Source organism: Tribolium castaneum, chromosome 1 (assembly GCF_031307605.1).
Source record: "Tribolium castaneum strain GA2 chromosome 1, icTriCast1.1, whole genome shotgun sequence".
NCBI classification, from domain to species: domain Eukaryota; kingdom Metazoa; phylum Arthropoda; class Insecta; order Coleoptera; family Tenebrionidae; genus Tribolium; species Tribolium castaneum.
Window position 1 is genome coordinate 23966581 of NC_087394.1, and position 21910 is coordinate 23988490.

The 21910-nt window shown below is 39.9% G+C and overlaps 4 protein-coding genes across 6 annotated transcripts; 3 read left to right on the forward strand and 1 right to left on the reverse strand.

The window, feature by feature from the left end:
• Window positions 1-111: 111 nt before the first annotated feature.
• On the forward strand, window positions 112-6072 carry LOC658004 (uncharacterized protein). Of its 2 annotated transcripts, XM_964423.4 has the most exons (8): window positions 112-259; window positions 316-573; window positions 623-782; window positions 836-1092; window positions 1145-1315; window positions 1367-1969; window positions 3594-5664; window positions 5712-6072. In XM_964423.4, the coding sequence occupies exons 1-8, from the start codon at window positions 247-249 to the stop codon at window positions 6034-6036; spliced, it is 3858 nt and encodes a 1285-aa protein (XP_969516.1). In that variant the 5' UTR covers window positions 112-246; the 3' UTR covers window positions 6037-6072. The 2 variants fall into 2 exon arrangements, with proteins under 2 accessions (XP_969516.1, XP_008200216.1); XM_008201994.3 differs by lacking the exons at window positions 112-259; window positions 316-573 and having other exon boundaries at window positions 654-782; window positions 841-1092.
• Window positions 6037-15310, reverse strand: oxt (peptide O-xylosyltransferase). Of its 2 annotated transcripts, none has more exons than XM_015984966.2 (5): window positions 15177-15310; window positions 12068-12720; window positions 11877-12019; window positions 9964-10124; window positions 6037-9910 (listed from the first exon to the last, which is right to left on the reverse strand). In XM_015984966.2, the coding sequence occupies exons 2-5, from the start codon at window positions 12619-12621 to the stop codon at window positions 8147-8149; spliced, it is 2622 nt and encodes an 873-aa protein (XP_015840452.1). In that variant the 5' UTR covers window positions 12622-12720; window positions 15177-15310; the 3' UTR covers window positions 6037-8146. The 2 variants fall into 2 exon arrangements, with proteins under 2 accessions (XP_015840452.1, XP_969448.1); XM_964355.4 differs by lacking the exon at window positions 15177-15310 and adding an exon at window positions 12836-13080.
• LOC135266826 (BUD13 homolog) lies at window positions 13084-14988 on the forward strand. Its single transcript, XM_064358136.1, has 2 exons — window positions 13084-13340; window positions 13393-14988. The coding sequence occupies exons 1-2, from the start codon at window positions 13234-13236 to the stop codon at window positions 14945-14947; spliced, it is 1662 nt and encodes a 553-aa protein (XP_064214206.1). The 5' UTR covers window positions 13084-13233; the 3' UTR covers window positions 14948-14988.
• On the forward strand, window positions 15228-20105 carry LOC100142253 (zinc finger protein 892). The gene is made up of 5 exons (XM_064358134.1): window positions 15228-15369; window positions 15610-15694; window positions 15742-16071; window positions 16122-16589; window positions 18596-20105. The coding sequence occupies exons 2-5, from the start codon at window positions 15611-15613 to the stop codon at window positions 20015-20017; spliced, it is 2304 nt and encodes a 767-aa protein (XP_064214204.1). The 5' UTR covers window positions 15228-15369; window position 15610; the 3' UTR covers window positions 20018-20105.
• The last annotated feature ends 1805 nt before the right edge of the window (window positions 20106-21910 follow it).

Consider the following 21910-nt stretch of genomic DNA (forward strand, 5'->3'; position numbering starts at 1 on the left):
CTGTGAAAATGGGACTTAAAAAAAACAAGTTTTATGCATATTTCTGTTTCCAAGCCAAGGTGCGTAGCAATGTTGTGCTGGTCGACTATAATTTTCAAACGATAACCTTTTGCGTTGCTATCATTACCGGCAAACTTTGACAGTGACAGCTGTTTTGGAGGGAAAGGTATTTGTCAAAAAGGCAAACATGCATAAAAATGATCATCATGTGTTTATGTACTTGAGTCACTATTAATAACAGAAAAAATGGACGAACAAAGTGGGTTTCCTGTTTTTAATTTATTATAAACCAACAAACACCTTATTTAATTACAGAACTTTTGAAACGGAGAAATAAAGCCCTCCGAGAAAACAATGAAGGGGTCCTTATCAGCGTTTGCACCGACTTGGCTAATTTATACGTCGACAAAGGCAGGTTTGACTTTGCTATAGAGGAGTACACCACTGTTGCAAACATTTACAAGAAACAAAACAAGCAATTGGAGTATGCTGTAGTCAGTAGAGGCATAGGTGAGGCCTATTTGGGCTTACAAAAGTTTGATAAAGCCTTGAAACTCCAAAAAATCTACTTAGGTAAGTCGTTACGTTGGTAGTATAGAAACGAGCCACTTACCTGGCATAGATATTGCAAGGGAATTGAAAAATAAGCTGGAGGAACAACGTGCCCTTGCCACCATTGGCCACACTTACCTCACCACCTACCTAGATTCACCCGAACCCGACAAAAACAACCTAAACCTGGCCAATAAATTTTTCATGAAGAGTTTAGTAGTGTCACAGAGGTGCTTATTTACAATTAAACGAGTTATTTTCTTAGTTTGATGAATGGTTTTAGTTTAGTTGGGGAGGCGAGTAAACTGGAAATTGCAGACATGTGTGCGCGCCTTTATTGCAATTTAGGCTTAGTCCAGGACTCTCTCGGTAATTACGACAAAGCTTTGGAACTTTTTACCAAGTCTATAAACCAGTGCAAGGCTCACGACTTGTACGAGCAGCTGCAAAGGGGCTACATGTCCCTATCGTCCCTTTTGGTCAAAAAGGGGGACAGTAAGGCGGCCCTTCAACAGTGTAATTTGGCCGCTGAGACTGCAAGTGAGTAACACAAAAAGGGGGCTCAAGAGTTGAAATAATTACAATTTGTTAGAAAAATTACGGAATAAGGCTGTTCTTTTGGCTGGGATTTTTTTGAGCAAGTCTGAGATTCTCTTAAAGTTGGGGGATTTACACGGGGCCAAGAACGCCCTCCACAAGGCGTACAAACTTAACACGCCGGATGTCAAGGAGCGGAAAACGATAGAAAATAATTTGAAAGTTGGTGAGTAAAATAACACAAAAAAATAATTTCTTGTGATCGTGATTATTTTAGTCGCTTCAATGTGTTACAACCAGGATAAGCTTTTGGTCACTGATAGCACTGACTATCCTACCTTAAAGAAATTGTACGAAAAGATGGGCGATGGCGCATGCCATTTGAAACTCTACACCAAAGCGCTCGATTATTACAAAAAAATGATGGAGACGGCGGAAAAGGCCGAAATGACCGGTCCGGACCTGGCTTCGTGTTATTACAGTCTGGCGGAGACTTACAAAGACAACGGCCAGTTTGAGGAAGCTGTTGAGTATTTCGAGAAAGAGTTGGTTCTTTGCAAGAATTTGAAGGACAGTTTGAATACTTTGAGCAATATTGCGGATACAAAAGAAGCAGCAAATGAGCCGATTAGTGAAGTTAGAGCTGTCTATAGCCGAGCTATAGAGAGTTGTCAAAGGGAAGGGAACGTACATGAGGAAGGCCGAATGTTAAAACGCCAAATTCTGTATTTGAGGCGACAAAAACAACATTCGGAAGCGTTCAATTTGGAGCAGAGCTTGGCAAAATTGGATTTTCACAGTTCGGACAGTGAGGGCGAAAGCTCCGACGCTCAGACCGAGTCTGTGGTGGGAGCGGAAATCGACTTGGAAGCTATCACAGGTGAAACACTTTTTTTATAATACCTAATAATTATAAACGACCTATTTGATCCAGAGGCAGCCAACCAAGTTATTTTATTTTAAATTAATGTAAACATAAATAATTAAATAATAAGACCATATTTAAAGTTGGAAAGCACCAATAATCTTTTCGAAGTTTAAAATTGAAAATATCGTAGCTGGAAAATAAGACCTCTACAAGCAAGTTGACATATTCCCTAAATCGTAATTCTATCAATCTATCAAATTGCAAGATTTTTTACGTTAAACGTCCTGAAGTAATTGATTGGAATAAAATTTAACGACGTTAGGACAGCTTTCTTAACAAAAAGACGAGTTGCAACGTTTCGTTCATATAATAAACTTCATCAGGCTAAAATTATACATAAAAATACAATATAACCACAATTAATTACATCAATTGGGAAATTTAATTTGATTTTTTGGAGTTATTTCCTTATGGTTGAATGTTTCTAACGTAAAATGACCGGCGGAATCCAAATCTGCAAGAATCAGATCGCTACGGCCAACCGTTCGGAAGATATCATCAAAACTATAGTCTCGTCACAAAAATGTCTCAACTAAACTTACGTCATTATCGGTCAATTTTTTGAAGTTAGTTTCCTATGATTGAGTGTTTCTAACGTAAAATGACCGGCGGAATCAAAATCTGCAAGAATCAGTTCGCTACGGCTAACCGTTCCGAAAATATCATCAAAAATATAGTCTCATTACAAAAATGTCTCAACTAAACTCAGGTCATTATCTGTCAATTTTTTGGAGTCATTGCCTTATGATTGAGTGTTTCTAACGTAAAATGACCGGCGGAATCCAAATCTGCAAGAATCAGATCGCTACGGCTAACCGTTCGAAAGATATCATCAAAACTATAGTCTCGTTACAAAAATGTCTTAACTAAACTCACGTCATTATCTGTCAATTTTTTGGAGTCATTGCCTTATGATTGAGTGTTTCTAACGTAAAATGACCGGCGGAATCCAAATCTGCAAGAATCAGATCGCTACGGCTAACTGTTTTTTGTTAATTTTGTATGTAATTAATTGTGGTGATCTAGGGTGGTGATACATTAATGGTGGTACATTAATAGCTAATGTAATTCATAGTTTCAACGAGAAATCAATCATTATAGGCATTGGCAACTTATTTTATATATTACACATGTTTTAACGGAAAATATCGTTCTTTTTAAAATTCCCTGCGATGAAAAATAAGCGAGATAATTGCTTCGAAAGGAAGAAATCGTGACGTCACAACCGCCTCTTATCACTGAACCCTCTGAGTCACCAAAAACCTGTCAGATATTTGTAGATTTTCCACAAATCTTCCACAAAATAAAAAATTACCTACTTTCTCGACTTCCTTATCTCCTAAACTTTAACTTTATCTTTGCGAAAACATCTAAGAAATTTTTTCAATTTTTGATAAACTCTGTCAGTGTCACTTAAAAGTCAAAAACTATTTGATCTCAAAATTGGAGTAAATGCTCGAGAGGCTGTTAAGATAAAGTTGTCTTAAAGGACTCGAAAAAGTGCCCATAAATATGAAATGGTTTAATTGTAGTTGGCCGTGATATTGACATGTGTTCTTTTCTAACCGCTTTCCAGATGTCTCTGATGATAGTGACGTTGACCAACCAACGACACACCGTCGCCGCTCCAAAAATTTCCAAATCAAGCGAAACCTAAAAGGTGAGACCCAACTTCACACTGCTTGCATTAAAGGACAATTGAACGTCGTCCGCCACCTACTCGACCAAGGCCATCCGGTCAACGTCAGAGACAACTGCGGGTGGCTACCCCTACACGAAGCCTGCATACACGGCCACCTTGACGTCGTCCAACTCTTACTAGACAAGGGGGCCGCAATCAACGATCGAGGGGGCACCCAATGCGAAGGCATAACTCCCTTACACGACGCCGCCTCCAATGGACACCTTCCAATAGTTGAGTTGTTACTCACTAGAGGTGCAAACGCCGTTGCTAAGACAGACGAAGGTGAAACAGTTTTGAATTTTTTGAGAAAATGGCGGACCGGTGTCCAGTTAAATAACGACAGTCAGGTGCTTTATGAGAGGCTAGTCGAGCAAATATCACTCGCTTTGCAAAAATCTGGCCAGGCTGTGATAGTAAATGACGATCGAGAGACGCAGCGACGATCGGCAATTGTCGAGGACAGTTCAAATCCCGACCACCGAAGCGATATGGAGACGGAGGCGCCCTCTACGAGTAGTTTACGGCGTTCGGCAATCATCGGGCTGGAGGATGACGACAGTTCAAGCCCCGATCGCCAGGCCGATGATTACCGAAACGTCATGGAGAGTCTCAGACGCAAAAATGTGAAAAGCCCCCCGAAAGCATCAAGTAGTGTGGTCAAAAGACCCGCCCTCTTATTCGATGATGACATCGTCGATGATTGGTTGGACGACGACCTTGGGCAAAGGTCAAAAAAACGCAAAACGGCCTCGCCGGTAAAGTCGGCCCCTTCCCAAAACTGTCAGTATTACCAACCTCCATCGCGCAGTCCTGCCAAACGACCAAAACAAGCCAAACTGACACACTTCGGCCACACTAGGACCCTGGTCGAGGCCGACTCGACCTCGTCGCCGAAAGCACCCGAACCCGCTCCGAAACTGCCCCGACCTCGCTCGTTCGACCTCGGCACCGACCCGACCTTATCCGTAGACGTCCGAATCGAGAAAAAACTATACCGAGTCCCGGTTCTCCTATCGCAGGTGGCCACCCACACAATCAAGTGGCTAGCGGACGAGGCGGCCGCCCGATACGCCAAAAAACAATACATAGTGCCAACATTAGAACTCGAGACTAAAAACGGGGCGGTTTTGGCCGATGACGACCCGATTAGTCTTTTGTTCCCAATGGGGGGAACCCAGGCCGAAGAGGTCGAGGCCCGCATTGTTAAATCAAATCTTCCGCCTCTTATAGACCGCTACAAGGAGGCGTGTCAGGACATGGGGGCGGTGCCACGTGACTCGATTGGTCAAGTCCTGCAGGAGTTTTCGGTGGGGTTGGATTTGGCCAATCGGGGGTTCAAGGGGGCGGTGCTAGCCCCCCTGGTCAAGGTGTTAAACCGGCAAAGCAACCTACTCGAGTTGGACTTATCCGGCAATTTTTTAACAAACGAGTGTTTCGACTTGTTGGCCAAAAGTTTGGCCTGTTTGGAGAGCTTGTACAAGTTGAATTTGAACTGCACAAGTCTCACTTCGGGGCATGTGCAAGCCATCGTAGCCAACTTAAACCCGGACGTTTCGTACAAAATAATAGATCTCGACTTTAGCGACAATTGGTTACGTGATGAAAGCTTCGAAAGCTTGGCCTTGTTAACACGCCGATTACAACTAAAAAAGTTCAATTTGTCGAATAATAAATTCACGCAAAACCTATTCAATCACCGCCTAAACAAAGACTTGACCCTAAATTTGGACCAAATCGAAGAATTCGACATCAGTGATAACGCCTTCGATAATACCACCCTTATCACTATATTATCATGGCTCCAGTTCGCCAACTTAACACACTTGAACGTGTCACGAAACTCTCTTAGTGACAACTTTTTACACGAAGTGCTCAACCGAATGTGGACCCAAACGGGTCCGTTACGCGTTTGCAAGCTGTCAAATTGTCATGTGACCGATTCGGAGGTGTTTGATTTGTTGCGGTAAGTGGGCGTGGCCTGTCACGTGACGTACTAATGTCACTTTGCAGCGTTGCCACGTCGCTTCAACACTTGGATGTTTCCTACAATGATGCTTTGACGAGTATTTCGTTGAGGAGATTGCTACAGAGTGGCATCATCACGTTGGATATTTACGCTTGTGGGAACATTTTTCAGTATTTTACCGAATTTTCTAAGTATTTGGATGACGCGTCACGCGATCAAAATCAAGGTAAGACGCTTAAGTTAAGCCCGCCGGAAAATTCGCAACGCGAGACTGAGTATTTGATCGAGATGTGGAGGGAGTTGTATGGGGAGAAGACAGTCGTGGAATTGACAAGTAAGTTTTTGGGGTTGTCTGTATTGAAAGTGTAATTTTTTTATAAAATAAAATTTATTTTTATATTTACAATACAACCGTAATTTTTTTAACATTCTGACAACAAGAATCTAATCAGTCCCGAATTTTCCTTTTGTTTAGAAGGTGATTACGGCGGTGTATACGTTTTATTTAATTACAAAAGTTGTCTTATATGGCCACGTAAAATAATAAAATTATAAAGACGACTATAAAGTACAAAGACAGAAATAAAGAAGAGACTTGCCTTTAAAGCCTATTTTGTGCAGTTATGAAAGGCAATTGCTACGTAATCGTATCACAATATAATGACTTACTTACTAAACTAAGAGAACCTAAATAAGTGGTCCTTATGGCAATAAATCTCAATATCTGTTTCAAAATTCTGAGTCACAGCTAAACAAAAAAAGTTGCATAAAATGGTTAAAATCACAAGCGTCATCAACTTGCTGAATTTCGTTAAAAATAATTTTTGCATATTTGAGGCCTGATTTCTAGAACGATTAAAGTTGAGTTAATTTTTATCTCTCACCTGATTGGCGTTGTTATATTTTAACTGAGGTTTAAATTTATCTTTCCGTTAAATATGTTTCCACAAACTGGGCTTAAGCAATTTTTCAGGTAATTATTTCAGTTTTTCAAAAAAAAATGCAAAAACTTGCTGTAAAATCACAAAATTGGATCGAACTTGACGTTATTTGAACTTGTTTTGCTCGATTTGGTTTGTTTTTAAACCAAGAACTTATTTATTTGGCAGGATATTTTTCTCAAGATACACTTACAAATTAAGATAAATAGATTTTGCTTATTTCACTCTTTTTTTTTTTGAGTGAAATTTCATCAAAAATAATCCGAAAACCAGAAGATATGGTCAAAAATTACTTTATACAGGCTGATTCAAAAGTCGCGGACCATCTCTTCGGTATTGATAGCTGATATTAATCTGAGTTAAAAGTTCCTGTAACAAAGAATTGTTTGAGCCTTTTTCCACGAGATGTAGCTTTCCAATGCTAGATTTTTATTTTTTTTGCTTTTTTTATTGTACTTTCTTGAATTTTGTTAACGAAAATGGCGGACCTTGCAATCTTAAACAGATATCTATTGAAAAAAATCACCATAGTAGATATTTTATGGTGTATATATGACACAATTTCGATAAATTAAATCCGAAAAATCACGGTTATGTTCAAAATTGTCTTTTTTAACCATTTAAACACATTTTGAGCAGTTATGAGCTAAAAACTCGGTCTTTTTTCAAAGTATTTTTTCTCCTTAAATTGATGGATTTCCTTGGCTCTAAAGTAGATGGGATTTAGTTAAACACAGAATTCTATTTTTATACAGAAACCCTCTATTTCGCTCTAAAAAATGCAAATGAGACATAGAGACGGTTTACAGAAAGCGCAATTAAAATTTAATTCTGAATTAAACTAGTTCGCATTAAATTGCAGTTTATTTTGCATTGACGAACGTCAAGTTAAAGGCGAACTTAAATTGAAATGCGATTTAAATGTTGCGTAAACCAGCCCTAAATTTTTTACACTCTCCCAAAAATTTATATCAAATATTGTAATCTGGCGAAAATAAGTGCATATCTCGGAATTTTTCAAGTTGGCTTTGGAGAATTTAACTACTGTGAGCTGGCAACATCGTTCTCATTAACATCTTTAGTTAATTTTAAAAAACTATTAGATCTATCATGTAAAAAAATTCTTAAAATCTAAAAAAAAAATAAAATTCATGTAATATTAACGGTTTCAAAAAAAAATTTTCGTCAAAAATAAACATGAGAACGAAAAGAAGGATGTTATTTTTACATTCTTTGGGCATATAAGCACACTTTTGAACTAAGATCTTAGTTTCTTATGCGTTTTCGCCAAAACAGACCGAACAAACAGCTCGGATTTGAATTTTTTCCTAAGAACGTTATATTATCATCAGTTAATTAAAAAAAACACGAGATATCGACATGTGACGCAAAAATTTTTCTTGACTGAACTCGCCAACACTCAATTTCTGAAACAGATACCAGACAGTGAACTAAAATTGCATCACCCTGTTTTTATTTTATTTTCCCCATTTCATGTTAATTATTGCGCTAACAATCAAACCGAATGTGTATCACAATTACCAGATATCAAACGCGCCACTCGTCTCATTAACACTCCCAATAAAACTCTTCGGATCGGGCGCAAAAGAACTCCAACTCGTTCTCCTGCACTCCTCGACTTGCACCCCACAAACCTCAGTCCTACCAACCGCACAACTTTTCTCAATCACGTAAAACTTACTAAACAGCGAATCGATCCAATCCTGCAATTCCTTTCCTGTTTTGTTGGAATTAGACACACTCACACCTTTCAAAATACCCTCGTCACTATTTTCGATAAACCTATCGTAGTTATCGGTAAGTGGCCTTGAAACAGAACCGCCATGAATCAAGCGGGCTTGTTTCACACCCAGAGGAACCCCCGAGTAAAATTCAAGCGGGGTTATTAGGAATTTAACTTCAGCTAGAAGAGTTTGGTGGTAGATTAGTTTAACGGTCCATGAGCCGGGCCGGTGGGGGTGTTTCAGATTGGGCTTGGAGTGGCCAATCAGAGCGCTTTCCTCGATTGATATGTCGCTGATTTCGACGAGCTGGCCAATGGGGTCGAGCCAAAGACACGTGATGTTGTGGGTGACACTGGCGCCACTCGCGGCGAATTTGTAAACTAGGACTGGTTCGGAGTAGGGTGATAATATTCGGGGGAAGTTCCGCGAAATTTGTTCTTTCTGGTCGTAGTCACTGCTGACGGCTAGTTCTTCGATACGTTTGGTGAGTGTAGAGGGCGCTACGAGATATGTCATGTTGATCGGTCGGAAAGCAACTTCAATATCGGCCGAATCACTTGTTGTAAAGTGGACCAAAGTATATTTGTACAAGTCTTTGGTGTGGAATGATGTTGCACGTAAAATTGTAACACTACAGGTGGCGTTAGTTACGGTTTTGGACCACACACGGCCAACTGACGAAGTAACAGTTCTTAAACCGTCATCAATGGCCGGTGATAGGTCCAAATGGTGGTAGACGCTCTGCCAATAGGAATGCAAGTTCGTGACTGACCTTGACGGTTTATCCAATCCGAACAGCCACAGTTCGAGTTTCAACAGAACGGCCTGATTGATGATTGGTTCAAACTTGCGCGCGAAAAATAACTGACGCGGTTGCGTACTTTGGATCCTGGCCCAATCATCGGGCCTGAAATCGTTCGGACTACACCCGCACCAATCAACAACGTGCTTATACTGACATTTACAACCCAGCTTCCGCTTCCAATTGGTCACGTGAAGATTATTATCGACATAACTGTCGCAAAAACGCGAATTACGCAAAACTGTATGAAAAAACGACTCGGCCGGCAATAACGTATGTCTAAAAACCTGCCTAAGCCCGCCGACTAGATCATCACCGCTTTTCGCCACGTAACTCACAAACTCCCGCGAGAGGGCGATCCAGTCGCTCCCACCGTCCATTTGGATGCCTTCCGGGAGACGGCGGTCCGCCACGCGCCACATGCGCCGGTCGCATTCGACGAAGGTCTTGTCCAGGCCTTGCTTCTGCAAGAAGCGCTGGGTGTCCCTGCCGTGGGACTTGACGAAGTTGCGGTCGCGGTTCGCCCCCAGGAAGCGCTCCAGCGCGGAGATTTGCTTGACGGGGTAGTCGGACTCGCTGAGGTTGAGGACGAAGTCCCAGGTCCAGGGCGTGTCCAGGAGCTCGGACATGCAGCTCAGGAGCATCTCCAGGAGGGAGGCGCCGCCCCAGATGGTGGCGAAGCGCCGGCGAGTGAGGCGGATGTTGGGGAAGCGGCGCTCCAGGGGGAGGAGTTCGCGGAAAAGGTAGTCTTCTCGCTGGAAAAGTAGAGTGAGGGGTGTGGTTTATTGAAAATTTATGGAGGTTTTACCACGTCAACGTGGATGTAGTAGAAGTGGCGAGTGTGATAGAGGATTTTGAGCAGTCTTTTCACTTGGCGGAGGGCTCGGCCGTTGAGGGTGAGCAGGAATACGATTTTGACGTTTTCGTGGCTTGGGGGCGACTCAGTGTTGGCAACTTGAGGGACGAACTCTGCGAGATTATTTCGATAAGTCGACTTAATTTGACAAATGAGTTCAAACATTTGTGTTTCACAGCACACTTGACAATTATTATAATTTTCATTAAAGAGAAATCGTTAACTACCTTATTAAATTCTGCGTAATGACTTTGTTTCAAATGCGTATCTTTTAAGAAGATATGAATTTTTTAAGTCTTTGTCAAAATATCAACACCGTTTTTTATAAAATAGGTTACAAAACGTGAATTAGAAAAACTCTTTGAAAAATTATTTATTTTTATGGATCGTAGATAGTCATGGAAGGCAATTACCTGTGGCGCCCACACACGGTATTTTGTACAAGTTTTCAGTTGTTATTATTCTGGGCCCCAGAATAAAGTGTACTAGATCACAAACCAAAAACGGTTTTGTTTTTAAAATTTTTAAAAGGACGGTTTTCACCTGTTAAATCATTTCTTTTTAAAGAAATCTTAGATATAGTTGGGGCTCCAAATTATACAAAGCTATCAAAAAGTCCTAACTAACTAAAAGCGTTATAGTTTTTGCAGAGGTGAACAAACTAGGGAAGACTCCAATTTTTCAAAATTTGTAATCGAGTTTGATTCGGAAAATAAATTGGTGGCGTTTTACAGGCGCAAGCCTCGTAAAATTATGTAAAACACCCTGTATTTGAAACATGGAACAGGATTTTTTTTAATCACAACTGTTTTGCACCAGAAAGCCAGAAAGAAATTATACATAAATCTGTGGAAACCCTTTACTAAGAACCCGAATTAACATAAAAACCGCCAATTTGACCAGTAATTAACCTGTATTTGAAAAGTCCTGAAAGACATTGTAATAAGTAAAAATAATTGACTCCGCGAATCCGATAGGATTAGCATACGCTCCACTAGTTCTCGTTCTAAAGGACTGTCCTTTTATTCTTTTCCTTTTATTTTTTTTGTCATTACTGACTTACTTTTTGGTAGTTTCATTATAAAAAAGAAACGTAATTTTCTAATTTAACCACTCAATAGGTCAAAATTTTGTTTTTTTTTAGTTTGGTTTATATGTGTACTAGAGTATGTATTAGATTTTCTTGTTTCTTTACGTTAAGACCAAGGTGTAAGTTTATAACTTTAAAGGAAGTGGTGGAACCTTACAAAAATGTATAAATAGTAAGGAAGACTTTTTTTCATTTTGGGTCAAGCTTTTTATATTTGTTTACCATCTGCTGAAGTCTGACATAATTTAAGGCCAACGAAAGACACAACAGCGTAATTAAATAATATGGAACACAAATTGTCCTCCTGGGTCTTGACCCTTGTAATTATTATTCTTATCTTGACAAGAATAAAAATTACAAGAAACATATCTGCAAGAAAGTTTAGAACTACAGTTTAATTTATTTTCGAATTATTTTTCTATTAAAACAAAGGTAATAAAGAATTATTTAACTTTACTAAAATACCGAATTCGACTTACTCCTGAGTTAAAACTATTCTAATCTGTGCTTAGTTTAACTGGGCTTATTATTAATCGTAGTATGTGAAAAAAAAATATCTTGAATAATAAGAATATTGACGATTTAGTTAGGACCACGTAATAGTTTGCTTTAAAAAATTTTGGTGTGGCCTTAACGCATCGAACCTACATTTGATACAAGTTGGCTATGATATTACCTAGGATAATTTCTCGCCAGAGGCGCCACGGGTATAATTGCCCGCATGACCATCCACGATCCACAAAAAATCACTTCAAACAATTGTAAAATACTTTACTTTTTATTCCCGTCTGAAACACGTTAATGGTGTAATAGCCTCCACAGGTAGCATGGGGGTCCCCGGGACACTTCATATTACACGACGAATCGGGTAGTTTGAACGTTGAAAGGGGCTCATCATTGCCACAAAAACACTCATGTCTACAACAAAAAAATAATTTTCTAAATAAATTATCCAAAAAAACGTACGAATATTGGACCCCGGCGTACTCAAACCCGGATTGGAGACACAACTGTATGCAATACTCCGGCGAATTGCTCTTTTTATTGACCCCAAAGTAGCCACTGAGCAGTCTGTAATTATTTTCATCCTTGAAGCAACCCAAGGCCTTTCCGGCGATTTTCCCGCCATTGGGACAACTTCCGGTCAGTCGTTTGGGGTACAAAGTCCCCGCCAAAGACTTACAAGTCACATTTGCGATCAGTTGTTTACAATTCTGGCTCTTGGCACGATGTATTGCCGAAACTGCTTCCTTTCCAGTGATTTCACATTCAGGTCTGAAGTTTAGCTCTTCCAAGCGCAAAGCTGTGGTGTTTGCGACTTGTAATTTTTTTCGGTGATTTTCTAGTCCTTGTGTCACCGCTTTGTGGCTTTGTGGCTGCCAATCGTCTGATGAGTTTGCCTTTAACTCGAGAAAATGCGCAGCCAGGAGCACTTGGAAGAGCAGGATTATTAAACCGATGAGAAAAAACGTTTTGTACTTTCTGAGCCATCTTCCGTTACCGCCCTTGGACACAACCATCTCAGAACAATGCAGCCCCCATCACTTACAAATATAACCTCACATTTTGGATTTTTTAATAAGATTTGGTGGTTAGACGTGGAGACGGTATCACATTATCTGAAAATAAACAAAACGATAAACATAGACGATAAACCAAGTTTCAGTTCGCCTTGAAGGAAAAAAAATTGGGAAAAATTGAATTTTTGCAAGAATTTATAACCGTTTTACTTACAATCAGGCTAATTTTTCCTAAAGTTGTATAAAAGAGACGAAGATGTTTCAACAGGGTTGCAACCCCTTAAACAGTCGTTAATCACACATGTGTGGGTGCAACGGGGGCGTCAGCTAAGGACTGGTTTACGACATAACCTCAACAAAAAGTTGGCGGTTTTATGAGGAAACCACATTACACGTATACTTGAGTGTCTTTTAAGTGCTTAAAATGAGCATACTACTTAGAAATTAAGACGATGGCATAGTGTAATAATTTTTTCCGGTCATTTTTTATTACGTTGCGTTACGTCTATCTGAATTGGGCTTTATCAGGTAACCTGTCATTCAAAAATGTCAATTTTGTAACCTCAAAAAATACGTTGTCAATTGATACAACAAAATCTAATTTGCGCAAAAATGACCGAACCAATAAATCAGAAAGAATACCTGAAAAAATATCTCAATATGGGTAAAGCCCCTGGTGAAAAAAAGAAGAAGAAAAAGAAAAAACCGACAACGAGCAGGTTTGTGTAAATGGCCCCCTTAATACCTTATCGATTTTTGTTCAACTTGCAGGGTCCAAATAATCGACGATGACGCCGACGCTAATATTCCAACCCATGTGATTGAGGAAGACCTTGCCCTTGCTAACGAAGATGCGCCCCAAATTGTGGCTATAATTGACGAAAGGCCCCCTTCGATGCGCGTTGATGAAAAAACAAAAAATCCCTTATGGCAACCCATCGGAAGTGTTGAAAATTCAGACACTTCCGAAGCAAAACAATCAATCAAGAGTTTCAAAATTGCACCAAAAAGCACCGACAAGTTGCCGTTTGCGTTACCGGATAAGTCGCCCCCCAGAAGAAAGAAGAAAACAACTCACGGCGACAACACGCCTCCTAGACGGACACCTCCACGGGAAATCCTCATAAAAGAGGAAAATTCGCCCCCAAGAAGGAGCGACACACCGCCAAGACCTGTCATCAAGGAAGAAAGACGATCAGAAGCTCGGAGTTTTGATGATAATTCACCCCCAAGGAGCAGAAATGGTGATCGTGACATTTCGCCTCCCAGGAGTAGGAGAGATGATGACATCTCGCCTCCAAGAAGAAGGAGAGATGATGACATTTCCCCTCCAAGAAGAAGGAAAGATGATGATATTTCCCCTCCAAGACGAAGGAGAGACGATGATATCTCCCCTCCAAGTAGAAGGAGAAATGATGACATTTCCCCTCCAAGAAGGAGGAGGGATGATATTTCGTTGCCTAGGAAACGGAGGGATGATGACACTTCGTTGCCTAGGAAACGGAGGGATGATGACACATCGTCACCTAGGAAACGAAGAAATGATGGAATTTCTTCTCCCAGAAAAAGGAACAATGATGATATTTCTCCTGCCAGAAAAAGAAGCAGAGACACTTCCCCATCGAGGAGAAAAGGGCCTAAAGATGGAGATTCACCTCCAAGAAGGCACCCAAATAAGACTGAAGAAAGACAGTCGGAAAAAATGAAGAAAACTCTGGATGGAAAATCGGCTGGCCTTCAGAATGCTCGAGAACTGGTTGAAGAAACGAAGCAATTCCGTTCCCGCGAAGACCAAATGTTCAAAACTCTGTCTAAAGATGTTTCCGGTGAGAACGCGGCAACAGTCCATCGCAACCGAAAAACCGGTCAGATCCGCAACTTGGAGGAAGAAGAAGAAATCCAACGAAAGAAACGCGAAAAAGAGGAAGAAAACAAGGAGAAATACACGCGATGGGGTCGTGGGTTGGTCCAGGTGGAAAACCGGGAACAACAAATCCAGGAACAATTGCACGAAATGAGCAAACCTTTGGCTCGATATGCTGACGATGAAGATTTGGAGCGATATTTGAAGGAACAGGAACGTGAGGGCGACCCAATGTTGGCGTACATCAGGAAAAAGAAGAAGAAAAAGGCTGCGGAAGCAGGCGAGGTTGAGAAACCACTGTTCGAAGGCAATTTCATGCCCAATAGGTACGGCATAAGGCCGGGGCATAGGTGGGACGGGGTCGATAGATCAAACGGCTACGAGAGTAAATGGTTCGAGGTGCAAAACGCCAAAAAGGCCATTCTGGAAGATTCCTACAAGTGGAGTACCGAAGATATGTAGTTTTTTGTAAATTATGAATAAAACAAAAATTTTTAATCAAATTCCTGGTTTGAATATTTAAACCCGTTTCCTGTCGGCGCCATTTTGTTCAACGGAAGTCGTTACGCGAGACAAATGAAGATCGTCCACTAAACCGCGAGTTCTGCCAACAGAAAGTCCCAAATGCCAATTTTAGTCGATAAACTTTAATTTTCGTGGCCTGAAAGGGTGTCTCCAAGGGGGCACATACCGTTTATTGGTGGTTGAAGAGCCCGTCCGCCATATTGGCCGGCATTTGCGCGTTGGCCTCGTCCGTCAGCAAGCACAAGCCGTCGGGCATTTTTCGTCGTGTCAAATTCTCTAACTTGGCAGCATTTGTTCGTCAGCCCTGTTTTCGGCGAAAATAAAAAGTTTCCATAAATTGCTCCACCAATTTAAAAAAGGTAAATTAAAAATAGGTGTAGTCGTGCCAATTTCGATTTCAGTGCCGTTGGGGGCGGATTTAACGCCGGATTTTTTTTCCCAACGGCAATAACTCGCAAATCGTGCTCATTTCTAGGGACCTTTTTGTCATTGTCGATCGTCATTATTTTATATTGGCAGTATCCACAACAACCGTGATTTAAATCGTTTGCAAAGCCGTGTGAAAAATGCCGATTTTTCGTGATTTTCCTCATTTTCAGCATGTCCGCGGTCAACATTCTGTGCCTGGTGTGCAACGGAAGCTGCGTCTCGTCCCGCAACTCGATCCAGATTTTCAACAAGGAGGTATGTAAAAACCCAAATCGATAACCTCACAAAACACGCGTTTACAGACCAAGACCAGCTCGGAGACGCCGCTTATCGACACTCTGACCAAGGTTTTGGACAAGGAGCTGACCGAAGACACCGCACACTCGCACGTCATTTGCAAAAAGTGCTTCAAAATCTTCGATGAAGTGGACGAGCTTGAGCACAGACTGGACGAACTCAAAAGCGAACTCGTTAGCAACTACACGAGCGCCTTGACCAGGCACAAAAACGGCGACAATCAAATGGACGAAAGTGAGGCGCTGGAAAACGGGAAGGTGACCGACTCGAACAAAGAAAACGAATTGCCTCGAAAGATCCTCGATATCCCGTCGTCAGACGACGACACGAGCCAAGTAAGTACCCCACGTGTTTCCCGATCAGTTTTCACCACCACCTTGTCCAGGTTATGGAGAAGAACCAACTCCAAACAATCGAGGACATTGAGATGGAGCTGGTGAAGATGCATGGGGGCATCGAGAACGTGGACCCGGTCAAAGAGTTAACAGCCGGTGATATTATCGATTCGGGGGCTGTCGATCACTCCTCCGACTCAGATTACGAGCCCCCAGTCAGTGTGGAAAGCTTCACGAAATCCAGTTCTGATATAAAAGTCAAAATGGAGCCTTCTGGAGAAAGTGGGGGTAGTGATCGCCCCAATATTTTACGTAAAAAGCCGTCAAATCCAGACGCGTTGAAAGTCAAGGACGAACCATCAATGCATTTGCAACCAATGGTGGCTCGGCAAGACTCACTTTTTAGCTGTATGGTGTGTCAGGGTGAAGAGACCGTTGCAGGGGACGTTCGTGCCATCACCGCCCATATGAAAAATGTGCACGACATCCGATTGTACATTTGCGACGTTTGTGGACAAGTATGTTGGAAAAATATTAATTTTTTTGTGTCTTTACTTTGGCTATTACAAGCACTGGTGCTTGTTGCCAATGTTGGGGATCAAAAGCGCCAAAAACTAGTCAAATTTAATAACTTTTCGAGCTAAATGTAACTAATTTCGCAAAAAACAAGAGCAAGAATTACGGATTGCTCAACCTATTTATTTCAGTGATGTGTATTGTCTTTGCCAAAATTTGAAATTTGAATTTCTGACTAAATAACGTTCTAAAACTTTCGAAACGGACTAAAACAATGTGTTTATTGATCAAATTGGTGATTCCTTGGATCGATTTAGTAAAATCTCACATATCTAATTTTTTTGCTAAAAAAAGTTAAAATAATGTCCATTTTAGTGATCTTTTGGTCTAGTTTTAACGTCTCGCAAAGTTTTTTGTTTAAAAATATCTAAACTGTAATTTCCAAAAAGTACTTATAAAAACAATTTAGTTTTAGAGATGAAAAACAAAACTTTCGAAATAAGCATAATTGACTAATTTATTTCCATAGAAAATCTCGCTAAAAAATTCGGAGATTAGTAGAACAATGTTTAACTGTAACATTGGTAAATAATACTATTTTAGATTGTTTTGTCATTTTTTGGCTTATTTTTGAAAAATATCCCAAATAAATGATTTTTTCCTAACAAAACGATTAAAAAATGGCAAAACCCTATTACTTTCGATCATATTTATTAGTGACTCTTTGATCTTTATTTTAGATAAATCTTGCAAAAGCTTTGACTTTTTAGCTCAAAAACCTCCTTAAACGATCAACAAATATTACATAGTGTTCGATGTATTTGAGTGATTTGCGAATTAATTTTGTCAAGATTTTGCAAAGTGATTGGATTCCTGGCTGGAAAATGTTCTAAAACGAACGAAACAGGCAAAAACAGTATTATTATCAATCAAATTTAATGATTTTTTGGACCGGTTTAGAACACAGAGTTTTTATTATAAAAAAGTGCCTAAACTGTAAATTCCCAACAAAGGTATAAATTAAATAATTTCCAACTTATTGGTTTTTGCTGAAAAAAAGTCTCATTTAATTCTCTTGGATTTAGTAATTTTTGAAAAATGCTAAAAAGTAAAAAGATGGTTGAATAACCGAAAATGCAAAAATCACACCACTTTCGACAAAATTTGATGAATTTTGGTTTATTTTCTGAGAAATATTTTAAAATTTATTAATTTTTTCCTACCAAAACACTCAAAAATAGCAAAATACTATGTATTTTTAATAAAATTTTGTGAATTCGACTAAATATTATTTTAGATTAGAAAAAAAAACAAAAATGCAAATGCAACAATGTCATTTAATGATTCCTTGAACCGTTTTATGAAAAAACCGTAACAAAATCCTCGAAAAAGGTGAAACCATTTAAGTGATTTTTGGCCCTAGTTTTGTTAAAAAATATGCTACTTCAAGGTGTAAAAAAACACAAATTTCACAATTTTACATTGTTCTGGATATTGTCAAGTTTGTTTTAACAGTTTTGCTAAAAATTTTTCTATGGACTATAATTATTTAAAAGATCAAAAATCAATGTTGATTCAATTAATGTTTTTAAAAATAAAGTTTCCAAGTGGTAAGTGAAATTAGTATTTGTGGTTGCATCATGGTTGCGTCTTAGGACATCTCAAAAATAACCCACGATTGACGACCCTTGTATTAAATATATGATTTCGCTAAAATATTTGATTTTTATTAGGCACATAAAAGTACGCAAAAGTTAACTAATTCATGTGCTTAATTCATTACTACCTTGTTCAATGAAGATACTTAAATTAATTGTCACTAATGTGACGTTCGAAAAAAGTAGTTTTCTTTGTAAACCTTTCCACATAAAGCCTAATTTTCGCTCCTAATAACATATCTACTACTATTATTACAGGCAAAACTTCGAAAATAAATAAATGAATAAATAAGAACATTACAATATTGCAACGGTTTGTAACAATATATTATTTATTTATTGTTATTCAGGACTTCCGGAAGAGAAACGAGCTGTCGGCCCACCTCGACGAGCACGTGGCCGCCGAAGAGGGCGATTTCCAATGCGAGGTCTGCAATCGCATTTTCAGTAATTTGCGTCTGTTTCGCATCCATCGACGCATGCACTACCCCCAAAACAAAGCGTGGGCATGCGAGACGTGTGGCAAGAAATACAGTAGCAGGAATTTGCTCGAAGAGCATATAAACACCCATACCGGAGTCCGACCTTACGTTTGCCAACAATGCGGCAAAGATTTCGCCTCGAAATACACCTTCAAAGCACACGAAAAGACCCACGAGGTCAGGCCGCGACCCTACGCCTGCAACCAGTGCCCCAAGTCCTTCCTGAGCCAGCAAAACCTGATACAGCACGAGCGGACGCACACCGGGATCAAAGAGTTCAGCTGCCATTTGTGTGGCAAGAGGTTTGGTTCGGCGCACAACCTCGAAGTCCACTCCATCGTGCACACGGGCTACAGGCCCTTCGTGTGCTCCATCTGCCACAAAGCTTTCGCTCGTAAGGCGGAGATCCGCGACCACGAGCGCACCCACACTGGGGAGAGGCCGTACCAGTGCGAGATGTGCGGTGCCACCTTTTCGCAAAGGTCCAACTTGCAGTCGCACAAAAGGGCCACGCATCTGGACGACAAGCGCTACATCTGCGTGGACTGCGGCAAAGGGTTCAAGCGGCGCCGGCTGCTGGACTACCACATGAAGGCGGCACATACGGGCGAAAGGCCCTTCAAGTGCAACGTCTGCGACGCCACGTTCGTCTACCCCGAGCACTTCAAGAAGCACAGGCGGATACACACCGGAGAGAAGCCCTTCCTGTGCGAGGTCTGCGGCAAGGCGTTCAACAGTCGCGACAACCGCAACGCGCACAGGTTTGTGCACTCGGATAAAAAACCGTACGAGTGTCTGGTCTGCGGGGCCGGGTTTATGCGCAAGCCGCTCCTTTACCAGCACATGCAGAGTCAGGGGCATTTGAACGACACGATCGTCGTGAATCAGCCGAGACTGACGACTGATGACGACCAGCTAGTGACGGTGAATTCGCGAGGGGAGATGGAGATTGTGGATCCGATTGCGTTGGCTGAAGCTGTTGATGGTGACGGGAGTGTGGCTGAAGACTCCAAGTTGTATATTTCTGAGCATATTTTGCAATCGCCAGCTGAGCAGGAACAAGCAGAGGGTGAAGGGATGGAAACAGTGGAGCATATCATAATCGATGGACAGCACATACGGTTTGAGAATGATGACGAGGAAGTTGATACGATCACAGGAGAGACGTTAGCTGAGAGCGAAACGCAAATTATAGAAACGCCAGATGGGCCAGTGCAGTTGGTTCGTGTGCGGATACCCAACGAGCATGGGGAGGAGGAAGAAGCATGGATTAAAATAGTTCCCGAGTAATTTATTTATTTGACTGTAAAGGTAAATAGGTTAAAACTTATTTTGTATTTGTATAGAGCAGTTAAATATAATATGAATTTAAATCACACACTGAGGGGCATCTTGATTACTTTAAATTAATAACGGTCTTGTACAACAAATACCTTTTTGTCTCAATCTTCGGTCGCACCAAGAAAAAACTCCCAATTATTTAATTGAAAAAATAACTTACAAATCCGATTATCAATTTGACACTTTAAATCAGCAGAGCTTCATGAGCGGCCTCAAAAAGGACTAGTTTTTTATACATGCAGTTAAAGTCGTATATAATCACAACTCATTAATAAATATTTAGTTTTACATCAATTTTACAGACAGGGTGTTTTACCCCATCATAAAATCGTTAGCTACATGAGTTTGTATAGCATGCCTTATACCTTAAAAACAGCAGAATCCTTGAAGTATTTGCTTTTTAAATATACCTTGATTATTAAAAAATAATTAATCAAAATCTTTGAAAAATATTAATTTTTAAATATATTTCAAAAAAAAACAAAAACTAGTAGTTAACAACGATCATAGAAAAAAATCAACTGGTATAGTCCATGATGTGGCAATGAACATCATTTAAAACAGCTAGGAACGCGAAATTTAATGAAAAATTTAACACTGTACTCTTCATTTTAAATACATTACTCCGTGAAAATAAAACATGGATTTTTTAATTTGTATTATTTATTTTGAACTCCGTTGTCAATAATATTTTTCAAAGCATACAACAAATCGGACTTTCTTTTAATCACAGTGTCGAACGACTAAATCAATCAAAAGATTTAGACTATTTAGACCTTTTGTTGGAAAATATATATTTGTCAATTAATGCTACTCATTTTATTTTTAATTTACATAAGTAAGAAATTTATTAAATGATTTATCAGATGATCCTTCAGGATTCTTCTTAGATTATGGAAGTGGACTTGAGCGGTTGCTACAAATAAAATAAAAAATAAAATAGATTTGCTAGATTGATTTCTCACCTCAAGTCCAAATAATTAATTAAGGAAGCCACACACTCATCTTTCAACATTGTGGTGGCAAAAGTTAAATTGATGTCTTGTCTTCTTCTTCCTTCTTCTCCATCGAACATAATTTTTAATTGGTTATCACAAGTCAACTTATCATTAAAAATGAAGGAGCCCACTATGAAGTCTTTAAAATTAGCAGCTTCATTATAAAACAGAACTATTCCTGGATCAGGTAGTGTTCCTTTCCTGATCTCCATAGTCACATCTTTGAAGGGCGGACCGGAGCCGTCTTGGACCTCAACTTTTTTGAATTGCACGAATGTCATTGCTTTGTTGACTAATTTACGACTAATTCGTATCCGCTGCGCTTGACGATATTCTTCCAACATTTTTTCCATATCCATTTTATCAACTGGCTTTTTCCACGCTTTTTATATTCTTCTTTCTCTTACAATTCTGACTACACAAGGGCAAACTGCACATACGCTGCCAAGGCGAATGCCACAGAATCCACGGAATAAACAAAACAGTTCTTTGTTCTTCCCTAAAGGTGTTCAGACAGGCATAAAACAATCGAGTGACAATCGAGTGGAAACTACGATAGTCACAAAATATAGATCATAGAATAAGAGATAGATAGATGGATGGCATTTCAGCCATTTTGCATTTGCGCACAACCCCTCTAACCGGTGATAATTTTCCGAGATAGGCAACCAATTTAACACTACTGCTGCATGCAATTTATGTATATTTCAAAATTCAAAAGATAAAGATATGACTTATGATAAAGAACCGAAATTAATTAAAGATTATTTATATTTTTTGCCTGATGATTTTAAAGAAGTTTTGCATATTTTCAAAGACCTTCAGGTGATGTTTTAATAGTTGT